At 42.8% G+C, this 18,121-nt stretch overlaps 1 protein-coding gene across 8 annotated transcripts in view; it reads left to right on the forward strand.

Moving 5' to 3' along the window:
• Sh3d19 (SH3 domain protein D19) overlaps positions 1-16,607 on the forward strand; it is a 159,722-nt gene extending 143,115 nt beyond the window's left edge. For 3 of the 8 annotated variants that reach the window (XM_006501546.4, XM_011240136.3, XM_006501550.4), the window contains 7 exons: positions 868-998; positions 2,900-2,958; positions 6,611-6,813; positions 7,215-7,267; positions 9,227-9,413; positions 9,767-9,864; positions 12,676-15,075. In XM_006501546.4, coding sequence (XP_006501609.3) covers positions 868-998; positions 2,900-2,958; positions 6,611-6,813; positions 7,215-7,267; positions 9,227-9,413; positions 9,767-9,864; positions 12,676-12,792 — 848 coding nt within the window. In that variant the 3' untranslated portion in view covers positions 12,793-15,075. Of the gene's footprint in view, positions 1-867; positions 999-2,899; positions 2,959-6,610; positions 6,814-7,214; positions 7,268-9,226; positions 9,414-9,766; positions 9,865-12,675 lie in introns of all 8 variants that reach the window. The other 5 variants (NM_001374679.1, NM_001082414.3, XM_011240135.3 and 2 more) reach the window with 3 other exon arrangements.
• The last annotated feature ends 1,514 nt before the right edge of the window (positions 16,608-18,121 follow it).

An 18,121-nucleotide genomic window follows, 5' to 3' on the forward strand; every position in this document is an offset into this window, starting at 1 on the left:
AAACCAATTTCTGGAATGGGGGGCAGGGGAACAGAACCCACAATAGAAAAAAAAATTATCATCTGGGCCACAACAGAACCCAGAGAATATGTTCTTATCATTAAAAAATTCTAGGTGCTTCATAATTGACCTTCTGATACAAAATGGCCTATTGAATTGGCAACTTGATTCTTGGTGTGGAGGTCCACAGACAAATGAGGACTTCTTCAGCCCTTAGCTGGAGGCCATGAGTGATTACCTGGCTTTTGACTCTTTAAAAGGTTTTTTAATATGTGTGTCACCCACCACCTGCCTATGAGATCAAAGAATTAGATTTTTGTAATCGTTTTAAGTTTCCTTCATAGCCAAAGCTACAAATGTTTTTTAAAAAACAAAACAAAACAAAAAACTATTTACAACTTATTTATATATACTTGGCAGATTGATTTTTATTTTGGTGTAGATAAATTTTCTTCCTAAAGATCTGTAGTACTCCCTAGTTAATATTTGAGGTTGGAATGGCTTTTCCGGGTGACTGGGAATGGTGGTAAGTGTATCGCGCCAGGTCTATAAACATCTGTCAATGCTGGATGTGTTTGCAGCAAGATTTACGTTGGCGCAGTAGGAATCTCTGGCCAGGACCATGGTGGTTCTAAAAATTGTTTCCCTTAGTAGACATATCTAATCTGATCTTAGAATCTCTTAATATCACATTTTAAAAATATAATTGCATGGGAAAATTAATTTGATCAGTATAATCTAGTCTGTCAGAAGCAGCCGAATGCACACCCTGCCTCTGTGGACAGATCTCAATGCAACTTTGTTCTCTGCTTTAATCACATGTGCAGCTGGGGCAATTCATCGTGTGTCACTAATTCTGTATTACAGAGCAAGCTGACGATCTGAGTCTCACATCTGGAGAGATTGTTTATCTTCTCGAAAAAATAGATGCAGAGTGGTACAGAGGGAAATGTAGGAACCAGACTGGCGTGTTTCCTGCCAATTACGTCAAAGTCATTGTAAGTGGGTTTGTTTATTTTATTTGGCCACACATTCAGTGAGTCTCACACGCAGATGGGAAAGAGAAACTAGAAGCCTACAGTCTTGAATTTGCCTTTTCTGTCTTCTCTGGATCATTTGACACTTGGACATTTTTTAAGTGAATATTTTCTCACACAGACTGGCTCTGTCAGCATTCAGTTATGAAGGAGTAAGATCTCAGCAGTGACCCTGTTACTGCTGACCGATTGGCTATTGCCAGAGTTTGGGAGTGGAGGACTCACTGTCTTCCGTTAGGTACACATTGCTGGAACCACCATGCTCCAACGAAACAGTATCAGTTGTCAGTCACCCGTCCTCGGAGAGCTCTTCAGCACTTAAGAATGTGTGTTAGTGCTTGGAGACATTTAGTGAACATGAGTTAGTGCTACAGACAGTTTCGAAGGGATGCTCTTTGGGCGTGTGGCACCACGTCATTTTGAGAACCAGAACACCTGAGGGAGTAGTCCATTGTTTTCACATAATATTTTCAAGTCAGACTGGAGAAAATTATATTGAAGTGTCAAAATTGTATGGCCCTTAATAGCTTAACTTGTGAACACACTCCAGTATGCTGAAGGCTTTCCTGCTAAGCCTGAGTAGCTGTGAAACATAGGGACAAAACAAGACTGCTCTTTGAACACATGTATTAATAGGAAAAATATGATTCACTCCCTAATATAACCTATGGATACTATGAAATAGCACTAAAACTAACTTAAACGTTAACAGCTTATTTTGGAGGGGGAAAAAAAAACAATAATTTTCCATTACATCAGAAACTTTTAAAATCTAGGTATTACAGAAAATCTGTATTTTTCAAGTAGAAAGAGTCTGAGCCTCTTGGATTATGAAATGTAAGTCTTAAAAATATTGCCCAGTGCAGATGCGGCCTGGTCCTTCCCAGGCCTGCAGCCACGTTCTCTAAATTAATATTAAGAGTAATGTAAGTTTGAACACCCCTCCTCATTTCTCTTCTGCTCAGTGGAGCGGTGCTCTAAAAAGCACATTTCCCACACTGAAATCAATCACCCCCAGTCGGCCACATTATTGGTATAAATGTTATTCCTAAGCGCACAAGTTTAAAAAATTGTTTTAAAACACCAAACTTAGAGGATTTATCAGAAAGGGCACTGATCTGATACAGACCTCACAATCTTAAGTAGTTTTCAACTGCGTGGTTGTGGCTGAGGATTTCATCCCAACACAGCTTTCCTGGTTGCTTTCTACTAAGCAACCAGATGAAATGCCTGGCGCTTAGTAGACGGTCATTTAGCACAAATTGCCTTCTTCTTGCCCTGTGGATATGAAGAGGCAAAGTGCCCTTCAATTCATGGAGAGGATCCACCAGTCTGATCAAACGCTTCATTTGGGGACCAGGGAAGTGTTGCAGCATCCTGCCCTCCGTTTGAACAGGGCGACAGCATTACCGCCCACTGCCTGATGTCTGATGTCTTACACTCCTTGGATGAAGTGTAGAGAACTCTCAGGGATAGAATGTGTGATGTGCTCGTGGAAGCACGGAAGGCGAGAGGTAACTGGTTGATCAAGGAGGACTCCATCGAGAGCTAGTCTCCCTCCATGCCTTCTAGACAGGGGCTCACTGCTGTAGCCATGGCGAGCCTCTTTCTCATGATCCTCCTGCCTCAGCCTCCTGTGTGCTGATGTTACACAAGTATGTAACCACAACCCGCTGAATCTGTATATTTTTTCCAAAACCCCATTTTTGTTTTTTAGTGTTTAGCAACTGTAGCTCCAGTAACTTCAACAGCCAGCTTCACTGTTTAATTTTAGTCACGCATCTCCTAAGTACTTGATGTTAAATGTAGCTTAACCAAATTATGAGAAAAAGGAAGTGTTACCACAATTTTGTCTTTGCTAGGTTGATATTCCAGAAGGAAGAAGTGGAAAAAGAGAATCCTTTTCATCTCACTGTGCTAAGTAAGTTTTGTCTGTGTTCTTTTGCACAGTTTTTTTTTTTTTAAAGGAGTTAACAATGAAGAATTTCTAAGCTTAATCATTTCTATCTCACGATTAGACAGATTCTCAGTGTCCTTAATTCTGAGGAAACTTTATTTTCTTAAAATGTCATAGTGAGAGGCTGGAGGCATGGCTCAGTGATTAGAATGTGTCCTGCTCCTGCAGAGGACCCAGGTTCAATTCCTAGCACCCAAGTTAAATAGCATAAACCACCAACTCCAATTCCAAGGATCTGGTGCCCTCTGCTGGCCTGTGGGTGCATGCACAACTTTTTTTTTTTTTTTTTTTTTTTTTTTTTTTTTAAAGAAAAGAGAGGCTAGAGAAATGGCTCAGCGATTAAGAATAACTTGCTGGGGCTGGTGAGATGGCTCAGTGGGTAAGAGCACCTGACTGTTCTTCCGGAGGTCGAGAGTTCAAATCCCAGCAACCACATGGTGGCTTACAACCATCTGTAACAAGATCTGACGCCCTCTTCTGGAGTGTGTGAAGACAGCTACAGTGTACTTACATATAATAAATAAATAAATCTTTAAAAAAAAAAAAAAAAAAAAGAATAACTTGCTGGTCTTACAGAGGACCTGGCTTCGATTCTAGCACCTATATGTAGCTCACAACTATTTGTGACTCCAGTTCCTGGGGAGTCAATGCTTTCTTCTGACCTCTGTAGGCACCAGGAAGCGGCAGTGCAAGCGTCACTGCAGAGGAGCCGGGCTATGCCCAGTCACAGCTCCTGGCCTTCACCTCGAGGATGAAGTTGAAGGCCACAGAGACAGATGCACACTGTGCACAGAAGAAAACACAGCAGATGCCACTTTGGAGAGGGCAAGAGAAAGGAATAAACTCTATTTGATAATTTATATTAGGAGGAAAGAGGACTGAAGATGTTCTGTGTAGGAACAGAAGAACGGACAGCATTTCTGTTAGTCATTTCCTGGAAAAGTAATATTTTAATGGGAAATTATGGAAACAATCTAAATGTCCAATTGCTGTGCTAGGGTAGGGATTATTTTCTGGGAGGTGTGTGTGTGTGCGCGTGCGTGTGTGTAACAGGAGTAGAAACCATAGGCATTTGAGCAACTTCTTCATGTAACTTGCTTGTGCCTTCAGGACCTGCTCTGGCCTGATCACGTATATACCACTTCCATTTAATAATAGACTGCTGCTGTGCGCGTCCCACTTTATGACTTGCAGGGTCTGATAGTACCCAGCTCATGATGGGTAGTTCAGGTCGCATAGTAACTTGGTGTCCTATTGTCAAACGTTCAGTTTCCACTAAGGCCCAATAGCAGGCCAAGAGCTGTTTTTCAAAGGGAGAATAGTTGTCTGCAGATGATGGTAGAGCTTTGCTCCAAAATCCCAAAGGTCTTTTCTGTAGGCACCAGGCCATACATATGTATGGTGCATATGTGTATATATATATATATATATATATATATATATATATATATCAGATAAAACACTCACACACAGAAAGAAAGAAAGAAAGGAAGAAAGAAAGAACATTTTGAAATGAAAATGCAATAGGGTGGTAGACGCCAGCTTAAACAGCCTTCTGCCCAGGCTTGGGCGCAACGACGAATCACTCTGGGTAGACTTGCCCTGACCCACATACAGTTTTGCTATCAGGAAGTTTTTAGTGTAGCTTTCTGGTGTTAGCTGCATTTTTAGGAACATAAAGTATTTTCCTTGTGGAAAATATGTCTGTCTTATAGAAATATGAATCCTACAAAAAGCGCCACACGAGGCCAGGCCCAGCTCAGTGGCTGGATGCTTACCTGGCAGACAGAGTATGCAGCTCTGGGTTCTAATCCCAGCCGTGGAAACAAGAAATGCAGCTTAGTAAGCATTTTATATTGTTGCGTTTTTAAGGGCTAGGCAACGGTGAGGGAAGAGTTAAACTGCAGGCTCTCCAAGTATGTTTCTGGGTTGCTGAGACCTTTCCAGGGATTTATGTGCCTTTTATACTCATTGTAATTCTTAGGTGATTTAAAGCCTTGCCACAATGCCGCTCTCTATTCTAGTTAAATGAGCAAATTAGTACAATTCACTACCTGACGAAGACTGTAAACCTGTCTGTGTATAGGTCAGACATAAGGAGATGTTCCCAGGGGACAGGGGACAATAAATGCAAAGGTTATCACAAATAAGAAAACTTTCAGTGTCACAGACAGCATCAAGTCATTGGCTTGTACTTCAGGTTCCAGTCCTACCCTGAGCACAGATACCGCTCAGGCCTGCTGAATTTCAATGGGCTTGAAGGGCCATTGATCTGTTGACCCGACTTAAATCAGAATCTGATTGCAGCAAGGGTCAGCCTTTCCTTCACAGGCAGTTGTTTTCTCCTTAGATCTTTGCCGTTGAAACTTCCTTTCTAGCTCTCAAATCAAAGGCTTGGAATTGAATCAGACCCACAGACCAAGTTTTATCTCTGCTTGGATCTTATTTTCAGTGAAAATTGCAGCTCAGCGAAGGGTTGCTCCGTGTCTCAGGACTGCGCCTTCTCAGGACTGACAGGTCCTGACAGAGCAGCGAAGCCCATGGACGAGTATGTGTTTTGGCATGCCAGTGTTCCGTTCTCTTTGACCTTCTATCCCGTCAGGCTCATTTATACACTCAGCTCGTTGGTGGATTCCGTTCATAGTGAGCATCCCCCTGCCTGGGAGATGCCCCTTGTGCACTGTCCTCATTCTTAAGCAAGGCATTTGATGCTATGCCCTGAGATTCTCAGGGGAAATACCCTAATCCCAGCATGTCTGCAGTTAAAAGGCTTTAGAGGAGCCATGGATTGCTTTGGCACAAAGACACAGACAAATGGAGCCTGGGGAGAATCTGTATTTACATAAGAACTGATCAAAGACAGGTGTGCAGTGTAGACTAACCAGCCAGAGTGCTGCTGAAGTCTCTGGCCTCCAGCTTGGCCCTTCGGAGTGACAAGCTTCACCATCTAGAAATAAGCCCAGTCGGCCGGGCGGTGGTGGCGCACGCCTTTAGTCCCAGCACTTGGGAGGCAGAGGCAGGTGGATTTCTGAGTTCGAGGCCAGCCTGGTCTACAGAGTGAGTTCCAGGACAGCCAGGGCTACACAGAGAAACACTGTATCGAAAAAAACAAGAGAGAGAGAGAGAGAGAGAGAGAGAGAGAGAGAGAGAAGTCTTGTCATTTAGATGTGCAATGTACTCTTCTTTGTGGACGTTGTTTGCTTGTTTGTTTTCATAGAAAAAAATATGCCTTGCTCCATAGTAAACAGGATATTTATTGGAAGACTGAATGAAAGTTGAAACATTTTCTGGTTTTTTTGAGGTTTTTGTTTTGTTTTTTTCTGAGACAGGGTATCTCTGTGTAGCCCTGGCTGTCCAGGAACTCACTTTGTAGACCAGGCTGGCCTCGAACTCAGAAATCCGCCTGCCTCTGCCTCCCTAGTGCTGGGATTAAAGGCGTGCGCCATCACGCCCGGCTTTGAAACGTTTTCTTAAAGTTACTACTAGAGAGAACGTTATTCTGTTACTTTATTCTGTTATGAAGTGCTGCTTAACAATAGAATTGATGGTAAAGCTAACCACAGTATTTCTCATCCATGCTCTTGTTTAACATGTAACTGTGTTGTTCCTTGTTCAGAGGCCCACGTTGTGTCGCACGGTTTGAGTATATTGGAGACCAGAAGGATGAGTTAAGTTTCTCAGAGGGAGAAGTCATTATTCTCACAGAGTACGTGAATGAAGAATGGGGCAGAGGAGAGATTCGAGACCGGAGCGGGATCTTCCCCCTGAATTTTGTGGAGCTTGTTGGGGATCACCCCACATCTGGTGCAAATATTTTAAGTGAGTGTGGGGGATGGGTGGGTATTTATTGTGTCTCCGCCTGACTCAAATGAACCAGTAATATCATAACGCTTAAAATGGTTAATGAGCCATATTACCACATTTGTTACGGTAAGAAAAGAACTTACTTTGAATGGTGATTTGTGGGGGACACTGGTTTAATCTATTGTTTAGGTAATTAGCAATGGCTACCTATGAGAAATGACAGAGACTTGTAAGCAGTGCATTATACAGTTAATTTTGAATCCTGGTTTACCGTTAAAGAAACAGTCCCCAGGAGGCTGACACAGAGACTGTCTTGAATCCCATGCTTTGCTGTCACCCCCACCTAACAAGTTTTCCTCAAATACTATGTGGAGTTTTTTCATCTGACCCCCCCCCCCCCGCTTTTTTTTATGCAGGTACAAAGGTGCCACCAAAGACCAAAAACGAAGACCCTGGCTCAAATTCTCAGGTAGGCTGCTTGAATTGATAACTGTTGTGACAGCCACATTTAAACCTGGGAGAACTGATACTATAATTATAAAGAGGAAACAGTACAAAATCAGTTTTCATGTTATATAGCAAATGTTTGCAGTAGATGAGATGGTGGCCATAATACTGTACATAAGACGTGAAGGGAGACATCAGACCCTGACAGAAGATAGAGCCAGACACTATGCCTTTTGCTCTCCCCTGCTTCTTCCTCCCAGTAGTCTTCATTTCTGTTTCCATATCGCAGGTTGCCATTCCATTACTCTTAAAGTCTTGTGTAGCCTTGAACTCCTTATACATCCTACCTCTAACTCCCCAGTGCTGGTTGCTTGGCTGACCTCAAATATATGACCATCCCCCTGCCTCAGCTCCCTAAGGGCTTAGATTACAGGTGTGAACCACCAAACCTAGCAGGTAAGGGGTTCTTCTTTTTGCAAGCTTTTTGTTTGTTTTTAGATTTATTTATTATTATACATAAGTACACTGTAGCTGTCTTCAGATGCACCAGAAGAAGGCCTCAGATCTCATTATGGGTGGTTGTGAGCCACCATGTGGTTGCTGGGATTTGAACTCAGGACCTACGGGAGAGCAGTCAAGTATTCCTACCCGCTGAGCCTTCTTGCCAGCCCAAGCTTTTTGTTTTTGTTTTTGTTTTTGTTTTTTAGTCCAGCAGTTACTGGGAAGGGAAGGTACACCAGGCACTGTGGAATACATTCTCTGGGTCCTGTCATTTGACTCTCTCAGTGACCCTTATATGAAACCAAATCCCAGAGAAGCCTAGTGTCACAGGAAATGATAGAGCCAGTCTGGAACCTTTGCCTGCGTGGCTGCAAAGCCTTTGCCTGCTAAAGATTCTGATCTGTCCATCTTGGAAGAGCAGCCCCTTCATCGGGGTTCATGCATTGGAGGGAGTTAAAGACATGGTCTTGCTCTGTAGACAGGCGGGCTTCAAACTCTAGATAAACTGGCCTGCCTCTGCCTCCTAAGGACTGGGATTTAAAGGCATGTACCACTTAGACTGGTGGAGAAGGTTTTTTTTTTTAACTTTTTTCATTTTTAAAAAAATGTATATGGTGTTTTGTTGAATGTACTCTGTGTATCATGAACATGCAGTGCCATGGAAGGCCAGAAGAGGGCACTAGATCCCCTGGAATTGGTGTACAGAGGACTCTGAGTCACTGTGTGGGTGCTGGGAATCCAACCCAGGTCATCTGGAAGAGCAGCCAGTGTTCTTAACTTCTGAGCTATCTCTCACATCCATGTGTGTTCTCTCTCTCTCTCTCTCTCTCTCTCTCTCTCCCCCTCTCCCTCTCCCTCTTTCTCTCTCCCCCCCTTCCTCTCCTTTTGCCCCTCCCTTCCTCTCCCTCTCCCCCTCCTTCCCTCCCTCTCCCTTCCCATCCCCCCTTCATTCTCTGTGTCTCCCCAGCCCCACAGAAAATGTTCCTAATGGAGAGTTAGAAGTAACCTATGATGATATTAGAACAGCTCACAGGAAGAAATTTTCTGCTTAAACATTGCATGTCCCTTAAAACTAGCAAAACCCTAAACTCTGTCATACTTGTTATTGGAAACATTTCTGAAACTTAATAGTAACATAAAATATTAAGTAATTTGAACAAAACTTCCGGTTTTGAACTCTTAAAAAACGCTTCCCCATTTTTTAAAAATCTATTTATGTTATTTGTTTACATGTGAATGCCCTCAGAAGAGGGCGTTAGATACCCTTCAGTTGGAGTTACAGGTGGTTGTGAGCTGCCTGACATGTTTCCTTGGGAACTGAACTCTGGTCTTCTGGAAGAGCAACATGTGCTCTTAACTACTGAGCCATCCTACCTGCCCCCATGGCCCCTCAGCTTTTATTCCTCACCACATTTGAAGCCTTGAGAAATGATGTGAGATAAACCCTTGAGTTTCTTACTAGACTCCTGCTTTAAAACAGGACAGCAGCCCTCCTGGAGAATGGTGCAAAGCTCTTCACAGTTTCACAGCAGAGACCAGCGAGGACTTACCCTTCAAACGCGGAGATCGGATCCTGATCCTTGAACGTCTAGATTCCGACTGGTACCGGGGCCGACTGCATGACAGGGAGGGCATCTTCCCAGCAGTGTTTGTGCAACCCTGCCCAGGTATGACAGCTACTAGTGTGACCTACTGCGTGGGCCCTTTACCTCTGACCATGCTTGGCTTAAGTTTCTTATCTACATCCGGAAGAGATGATTAATAAAGTCACTTCTATACTACTGCATCAAAGTTATGTGGAGAGCAAAAGATAAAGCTATCATTAAATAGCAGCTAACTTTGACTAACACATAGACTTTGTACAACTTTTTTCCTCCTAGGTGAACATCCTTTATCTTTTTGCAAGTTAAGTAAATTCAGAACTACTTGAAAATATTTAGAGAAAGATAAGGCAGGTTCTTAAGTTGTCTGTTTTGTGTGATTGTCTTCCTGCATACTTGAGATTCTTGTGTCTTTGCAGCTGAGGCAAAAGGTGTGGCTTCCGCAATACCGAAGGGGAGGAAGGTTAAAGCCCTGTATGATTTTCTTGGGGAGAACGAAGATGAGCTCTCTTTCAAGGTCAGAATACATATCTTTATATACCTCAGCAAAACTACCTTGAGCTTCTAGTGAGGATTTATCAAAAAGAAAGTGGGGGGGGGGGAGCATTTGGGGAGGAAGAACTAAATAAACTGAATAAGGTCTGATAGTTTACGTCATCAACTGTCCTTTAGGAACCTAGGGGAACTTAGTAATCCCAATCTTCAAAGAATTCCTTGTGTCTTGGCTTCATAGTAGCAGATCTTGATGTGGGGGTTTTCGTTAGCAGTGTTCTCTACAGCCTCACAGCCTGCTACCAACATCTGAAATTAATGGAGAAATCAGATAGTACATGCTACATATTTTGGCTTTGATTTGTGTCGATTCGCAGAATTCACAGCATACCGCACAGAGAACAGGCTGTCTTCAGGAATGACTGGCTCATAAGTCAAATGGTTGAGCTTTTTTGTTAAGGAAATCTACTGCTTTTCTATTGGTCATTAAAGTTTATTAAACAATATTAAATATAAATGTGCACAGTATGTTAGTAGATAGCTATCTTAGATAGTCCTAGCATTCACAAAGCTGACAATGGTTAGAAACATAGCTTCAACTACTCGTTATATTATAACTTATTTGTAACACGTTTTGAATAGCCAGAATTTTACAGATTTAAGCAAGGTATACATAAATGACATCCGATAGTTACCATGCTTTCATTCCAGTCTCCGAAAAGGAAAGGCTTTAATCGAACAATTTTGCAGAGAGCTATATATTAGTGCTACAAAGAAATCCATTTATCCTGGTAAATATACTTTCTTCTTAAAGTAGCCAGTGTCATCTTAGACCTTTGCAGACCTTTAAATCCAGGCTCTAAGAAATTATTAGACACCATCAAAAACAAAATCTGATCCTCATCTGATAAGGGAATCATAGTTTGCTCATGTGAAGACACACTACCACTGTGACTTGGATGATGGTAAACCAGTATTGTATTCTCTGCTGAGGCAAAGCACTCCAATTGATGCTGGTGCTGGTGCTGGTGCTGATGCTGATGCTGGGGAGGGATAGAATAAGCCCATGATAGAGGGAAACACGGTTATATGCAGGAATCTGAGTACAATACGCTCAGACTGTTACAAAGCAGTTTTATAGTAACATTACAGTGTGAACTGTGGAGGCCTCCTCATAGCCTCTTGATTAGGAATGTGGACCTTAGAACACCCTAAAATTTGAATTATGGCTCTACACTAATTATATGTGCAATTCTAGTAAGTTCTGTTATGCTGGCTAGTCTTTGTTTTGTTTGTGATAGTTGTTGTTTTCAAGACAAGGTTTCTCTATATAGCTCTGGATGTCCTGGAACTCACTCTGTAGACCAGGCTGGCCTCGAACTCAAAGATCTGCCTTCCTCTGCCTCTTAAATACTGAGATTAAAGGCGTGTGCCACTGCCACCTAGCATGCTAGCTATTCTACGTCAATTTGACACAAGCTAGAGTCATCTGAAATCAGGGGACCTCAATTGAGAAAATGCCTCCATAAGATCCACCTGTATAGCATTTTCTTAATCAGTGATTAATGGGGAAGGCCCAGCCCATTGTGGGTGGTGCCACTCCTGGGTTCGTAGTCCTGGGTTCTATAAGAAGCAAGCTGAACAAGCCAGTAAGCAGCACTCCTCCATGGCCTCTGCATCAATGCTCCTGCTTCCAGGTTCCTTGCCCTGCTTGACTTCCTCCCATGATGGACTGTGATCTGGAAGTGTAAGTCCAGTAAACCCTTTCCTCCCCAGCTTGCTTTTTGGTCATGGTGTTTTGGTGCAGCAATAGAAGCCTTAAATAAGACATATATAATGTCTGAGCCTTAGACTCTTTATCTACAAAACAAGGACATTAAGAACCGGGGAGAGAGCTTGGTGGGAGCAGCACCTGCTGCACCATGAGTTCCGGGATTCAGATGCCCAATATTCATGTAAATGCCAGAAGGTCATGGCCATGTGCTGGAGGCAGGACTCCAGAGCAAGCTGGCAACTACACTAGCTGAGCAGTGAGCTCTGGGTTCAAGTAAGAGACCTTTCCTCAGCAGTATAAGATGCAGAATGATGGAGAAGACATTTGGCGTCCAGCTCTGGCTTCCATGTGTACACACAGACACGTGTGCATGCACTTACGCACACACGAGCCCACACACATGCACATCGCACTCAAAAAATATGAAAAGGTCTCTCCCTCACATGAGGATGCTATCGGTGCTCATCTATACAAATGTAGTTTAATTTTTGTGAGGCACGCACGGACTAGGACAGAGCACGCAGGAGCAGGCGGCTCACTCTTCCACCTGTGACCTTTATGTAAGTGTGACTGTGCCCCTCTTAGACGGCCCTCGTGAGTAGCAAAGCCACACTCTCCATCCCTCTCTTGCCTTCCCACCCTAGAGCAACTCCATTACTACATTATAACTATATTACCCAGGACAGCATCTGCCACATAGTAGGTATTCTGTAATCACTTGTTAACTGGAACTGTGTGCATTTGTGTATATATAGCTGATACTGTTATTGATCTAAGAGTGATTTAGATTAGGAACTGTGCTTGTGGGAGCATAAGACATAAGCAGGAAGCTGCAGCAAGGCGGATAGCGGCGGGGGACTGAGTTTACTCGGAGAAAAAGAGGCCTGAAAGCAAATGTCATTAGGTATATCATCTGTGCGGTTTATCATTTAATCCTCTCTGCAAATCAAGATAAACGAGCTATATAAAGACAAGATTATTCACGCCGCTCCAGGTAGGCTACACTCTGTGCTTATACCCTGCAGAAACCAATAATTATTTCTAACTCCTGTCTTCTTCCAGGCTGGAGACGTAATAACGGAGCTGGAGCCCATAGATGATGCCTGGATGCGTGGAGAACTAATGGGAAGAGCTGGAATGTTTCCCAAAAACTACGTTCAGTTTCTACAAGTCAGCTGAAGGTGACGCTTGCCTGTTGCCTGGCACAAGAACTCACTTGAACACTCACTTTGACTATCAGATATTTGCACTATTTTTTTTGTTTTAACAGAAAGAGAGTATCTAAGATGTACGTGGTACACTAGAATTTCTGAGGGCAGAGAACTTGTAGGTTTTATCGCTTAGCTTCATTCACAGTGGAAAGGTGTACGTAGAACCCGAGAGTGAGGGAGCCGGCAGGGAAGCGCTAGCAGGGATGGCAGGCGATGCAGCTCCCCTGGGAAAGACAGCATCGGGGTGCAGGCAGCAAGGGTTGGCTAACAAGCAGGAACTGGACTCAGACACCTGTTCCCATCGACACACCGAATTAACCATGCTCCTTCATTTTCTACTTTAGTTTAAAAAAGAGGACGTTTGACATTCTACATGCTGTAACTATCAGGACATGGATGGTAATCTGAATTTCGTTTTTGCTATTCAATTAACTCTAACAGCTTGAGCGCATTAGTCTTAGCCCCAGGGCAAATTCTTGCTGCAGGACAGATAGTTTGGTAACTAGTGGAACATTTACAAGCCGGTGGGGAAACAAGCCTGTGTTCCCCCAGGTGCTCCTTGTGTGTCCCAGCGTTCCCCATTTGTCCAGGGAACTGAAGGGGTCAAAAGAACCAAAACCATCCCTGAGATGCCTTGCTAATACAACTAACCCCTCCACAGACATGCCACAACTTACCTCTTCCTCGGTGTATGTATACTTCATGTTAACAGGGTTCTTATAAAGCACATTTTCTGAATCTGCAATCATTCCTTTGACAATTACTGGTACCCAAAGGAAAACTCATTTTCTTTGCATTACCCCAGTAATACATAAAAGCTGTCTCTTGTTATAGTGGTACATTATGAAGCTTGGATAGTATCTTAGATTACAGAGCAAATGGTAAGATGAAGAACAGTACCAAGCCCCCATAGCTCATTTCTCCTCAATATAATCAGATGTTAACATAACTTAAGAGGACTGAAGGCTGGTGCAGTGCCCCCCGTCCCATGCAACACATCTCTGCAGTTAGTGGAGTAAATACAAGGCCACTTTCCTGTCATCCAGGCTCACATGTTCTGAGTTTCAAAAGTGGCTCTTGTGTGACTGAATCAATTACAGTTTACAAACTAAAGCCAAATACTTTGAAGACAATCTAATGGGCCAGTGGGTTAACATTTCACTGGAGATGGAAAGCGCTCTCCAGCAGGGTCCGTGGCTTTCTTCTGTTTTCAAGAAGAGTTCCATATGCTGGACCACTTCTTTGTAGTCTTCCCCGTTATCCAAAACCTGGGCGGCCAGCGGTTTCCTGAACGTGTTGCTTCTATAAGGGAATATTTACTTTGTTTTCTACTAAAGTTCCTATCCTTGGCATATGATTGCACTTGATTTTGGCATTTAGGGTCTGGGGTTTCTATTGTATGTTTTCGGTTAAGAGTATTTAAGGAACATCGTTGTAGGTTCTCACCCATGTTAGTTTTACGAGAATGGGATGACTTGAGTGTTATTCAGACTAAATTCTCATTGGCAGCAAGCCATACAAGAGCAAGAAGGGGGCAGGGGTGTGGAGAGGGGTATGAAGTGTGTCTTTGCCTGTGAGATTTCAACATTTAATAGTGAAGATTCTGAGCAACCTATCTTTATTGAAGAAAAAAAAATCCCTCTTAAACATTGGCTCTCTGTAAGCAGGATAAGTGCGATAGTTGTGTATCTACTTGACACCATAATAAACTGAACTCAGCTTTTCGATTCCTCATCTCAGACTACACTGCATTGTTCAGAATATATGTAGATGGTACCTGTCTTAACCCTGTATCTCCAGTCCTTTGCACGGGTGGGTGGAGTGGTTATTTGCTAGGTGGGTTTGGTAGACAGACGGATGGCTTTCACGGGCCATTGAGTTTACTCAATACCGTTGCTATTTGTTGATGCAGATATATATTGAAACAAATTTCCTTTTCTTTCTTTTTTTTTTTTTTCCATCTCACTCTTCCATGCTGTTTTCTTGCTATGTATTTCTCTCCCAACTACTAGAAAGGAAAGTGTAGCTGTGTGGTTCTCATGGTACTTTCTTATTATATATATTGATTGAGGTCATGGCAGAACTCAACAGTGTTCAAAGAAAAATAATTGTGAAGAAAATTTTATGAGATAAATGGAAATGGGTTATTGTGTTTGTTTCCAAAACTTTTAGGTAAAAGCTTGATATTGTTCATCTTTGTCAGTCAGCTTTTCATCGCTGTGACAAAATTCTTAATTATAAACAACTTAAAGGAGAAAATTTGGGCCTGTTTTCAATCCATGGTCACCTGCCTCCATCACCTTGGGCCTGGTGCAATCACATTGGGGAGTTTTTCACCATATAGAATCTGTGAAAGAGAAAAGAGGCAGAAAAGGAAGAAAAAGTAGAGAACAGGAAGAGAGAGAAAAGAGAGCCAGGCACAAGGCGTACTCCTCAGAGAAACACCTCAAATAGCCTTCCTCTGGCCCCTAATATCCCACTCAGCCACCAGGTCATCCACCGTGGCTTCCACCCATCCAGGATTAGTTCATCTGACCATGACCTGATCCCATCTCAGTAATGCCTGTAGATAGAGGGCAAAACCCTGCATACATGAGTTTTCTGGGGCCACCTTCATACCCAAACCATACACCATACAAACCTCCTGAAATACTCAGGTTTGGGGTTTGCTTTTTGTTTTTAGGTTAAAACTGGAGAAGCCATTTTTAATATATTATCCTTTGAGCCTTCAAAGATAAGGTTTCCTCAGGTGCCTGCAATACATTGCTGTAGGAAGAATGTAATTCTTTCACTGCTCTTGGAATCAGCCTGTGTCATTTAGAAGAGAGAATATTAAGTGTATTTACCAAAATATATCATCAGAACTGGCATTTTAAAAAGATAATTATAGGACTGTAAGTCAGTATCCCTAAAAACCACCATTGTTTGTATTCAGTTTCTTAAATTTAGGTACACGACCCTGAGAATACAGCAATGAATATATGGATCAAGTTAGACTATTTTAGCTTTGGTATGAACATTGTTTCCTTTTAATTAATGTCAGATGCACATAGGCCATAAAATTCATGATTCGATGCCAATTTGAATGTCACTGAATGAATTCAGAAGCTGATTTCTCTTTTCCAGAACTAATGGGAAATCATTGCTACCTTACTTTTTACTTCACTGTGTGGAACAGAATCCATAGCCTCACTCGGAACTCTGCCGCCATCTAGGGGCCTCTCCTTTCATTACAAGCTTTTCTTTTTCTAAAGTGTGGGGCTACAAAGCTCAACAAGGAGCCAAGACTTGTAAGGTCACTGCAGAGCCCTAAAAACAGCCTAGCTCTGCAGACGACCAGTCATTTATTATGCTGAAATGATGTTTCTCGTTAGCTGCTAAAATTGCTCGTGTGGCTGGAGAGACAGACTTTAAGAGCGCATCCTGTTCTTCCAGGGGACCCAGGGTTCAGTTTCTGACACCCATGGCAGACAGCTCACAATTGCCAGCAGCTCTGGCTACAGAGGACTGAAGTCCTCTCCCAGACTGCATGGGCACCTGCATACAGGTGCACACTAACACAAAGATATGAGTAAAATAAAATAAATCTTTAAATGTTTTGGTATTTTCTTAGCCTATAGAAGTTGAAGGCTCACACAACTCATTAGAAAGAATCCCACAGGTATTCCTGTAATCCCAGCACTAAGGAGTCTGATTCCATCTTCTTGCAAAACAAGAAGGGAAGGAGGAAGGGTGGGCAGTGATTGCAAAGAACAAATTAAAGCTCTGAATGTTTTAAAAAAATATTTTGTGTTTTGCCTGCATATATGTGTGTGTGTGTGTGTGTGTGTGTGTGTGTGTGTGTGTGTGTGTGTAAGAAAGTGCCGGCTCATCTGAACTGGAGTTACACATGGTTATGACCCACCAGATAGATGCTAGGAATTGACCTCAAGTCCTCTACAAGAACATATGCTCTTAACCGCTGAGCCATTTCCCCGGCCTCTGAAATGTTCTTTCAGATGGAGAAGTACTAGCCAGGTTGGTGGTGTGTACATAATCCCAGCATTTGGAAGGCAGAGACAGACAGATCAGGATCACAGCCATTCTCCGGCTTAGTGAAGCTTTCACAGCTAGGCTGGGCTACATGAGACAGTAGGACAATGGTTCCCAACCTTCCTGATGCTGTGACCCTTTGATACAGTCCCTTATGATATAGTGACCTCCGACCATTATTGCTACCTCATAACTGTAATTTTGCTACTGATATGAATTGTAATGTGAATAACCGATATGCAATCCCCAGAGGAGGGTTCCAGAAATTCAGACTGTGAGCTCATCCACTAATGGGGAGTTCTCTTTTGGTGATTGCCTATAACTTCAGGTCTGTAATGTTTTAAGGCTATATAACAACAAGCCATCTCCAACCCAGATGATTTTAAACAATTGCATATTGTTTGCCTTTATCTTTGCAAGTTAGGTAGGGATTCACTGACACTGTTTTCAGAACTAATGGTTCAAAATCAGAAATCAGAAGTATTAGTTGTCTACTTCTCAAAAATTAGCCAACAATCGTTTGCTGTTGTAACAGGGTCTCCCTGTGTATCCCAGGCTGAACTCACTAGCCATCACCCTGCTGGGGCTCCTCAAGTGCTGGACGAGTTGTGTGCCACATCTGGCTGACCAACAATCTAAATTATCCGCTATTTCTTCTTTACACATTTTTTAGGAAAACAAACAAGCAAAATAAACAAAAAGCCCAGGTGTGGTGACCATGCCTCTAATCCCAGCACTCCAGAGGCAGAAGCAGGTGGATCTCTGAGAGTTAGAGGCCAGCCTGGTCCACAAAAGGAGTTCCAGGATAGCCTGGACTGTTACACAGAAATCCTGTCTCAAAAAAGCCATTGAGAGGGGTTGGGGTTGGGGGTGGGGGGAGAGAAGAGAACAAGCTAGGGCTGATGAGACACACCTGTTCTCAGCTGCTTGTGGAGGTGGGACGTCAAGGTCACCTCAGCCCAAGTGGGTTAAACTTGAATCTAAAGCCAATTTGGACAACATAATGATACCTCATATCAAAATAACTATGAGTCAAGACACAGTGGCATATCCTATAATCCTAGCACTTGGTAGGTAGAAGCAAAGAGGATCTGGAGTTCAGGGCTAGCCTTTGATACATAATTCAAAGCCTACATGAAATCACAAACAAATCAATCTACACTTATTCTTCCGATCATGGAGAAGTCTTTTCTTAATAGTTGTCTCAGTCAGGGTTTCTATTCCTGCAAAACATCATGACCAAGAAGCAAGTTAGTGAGGAAAGG

The sequence above is a fragment of the Mus musculus genome, chromosome 3 (assembly GCF_000001635.26).
Source record: "Mus musculus strain C57BL/6J chromosome 3, GRCm38.p6 C57BL/6J".
In the NCBI taxonomy this organism is placed as follows: Eukaryota; Metazoa; Chordata; class Mammalia; order Rodentia; family Muridae; genus Mus; species Mus musculus.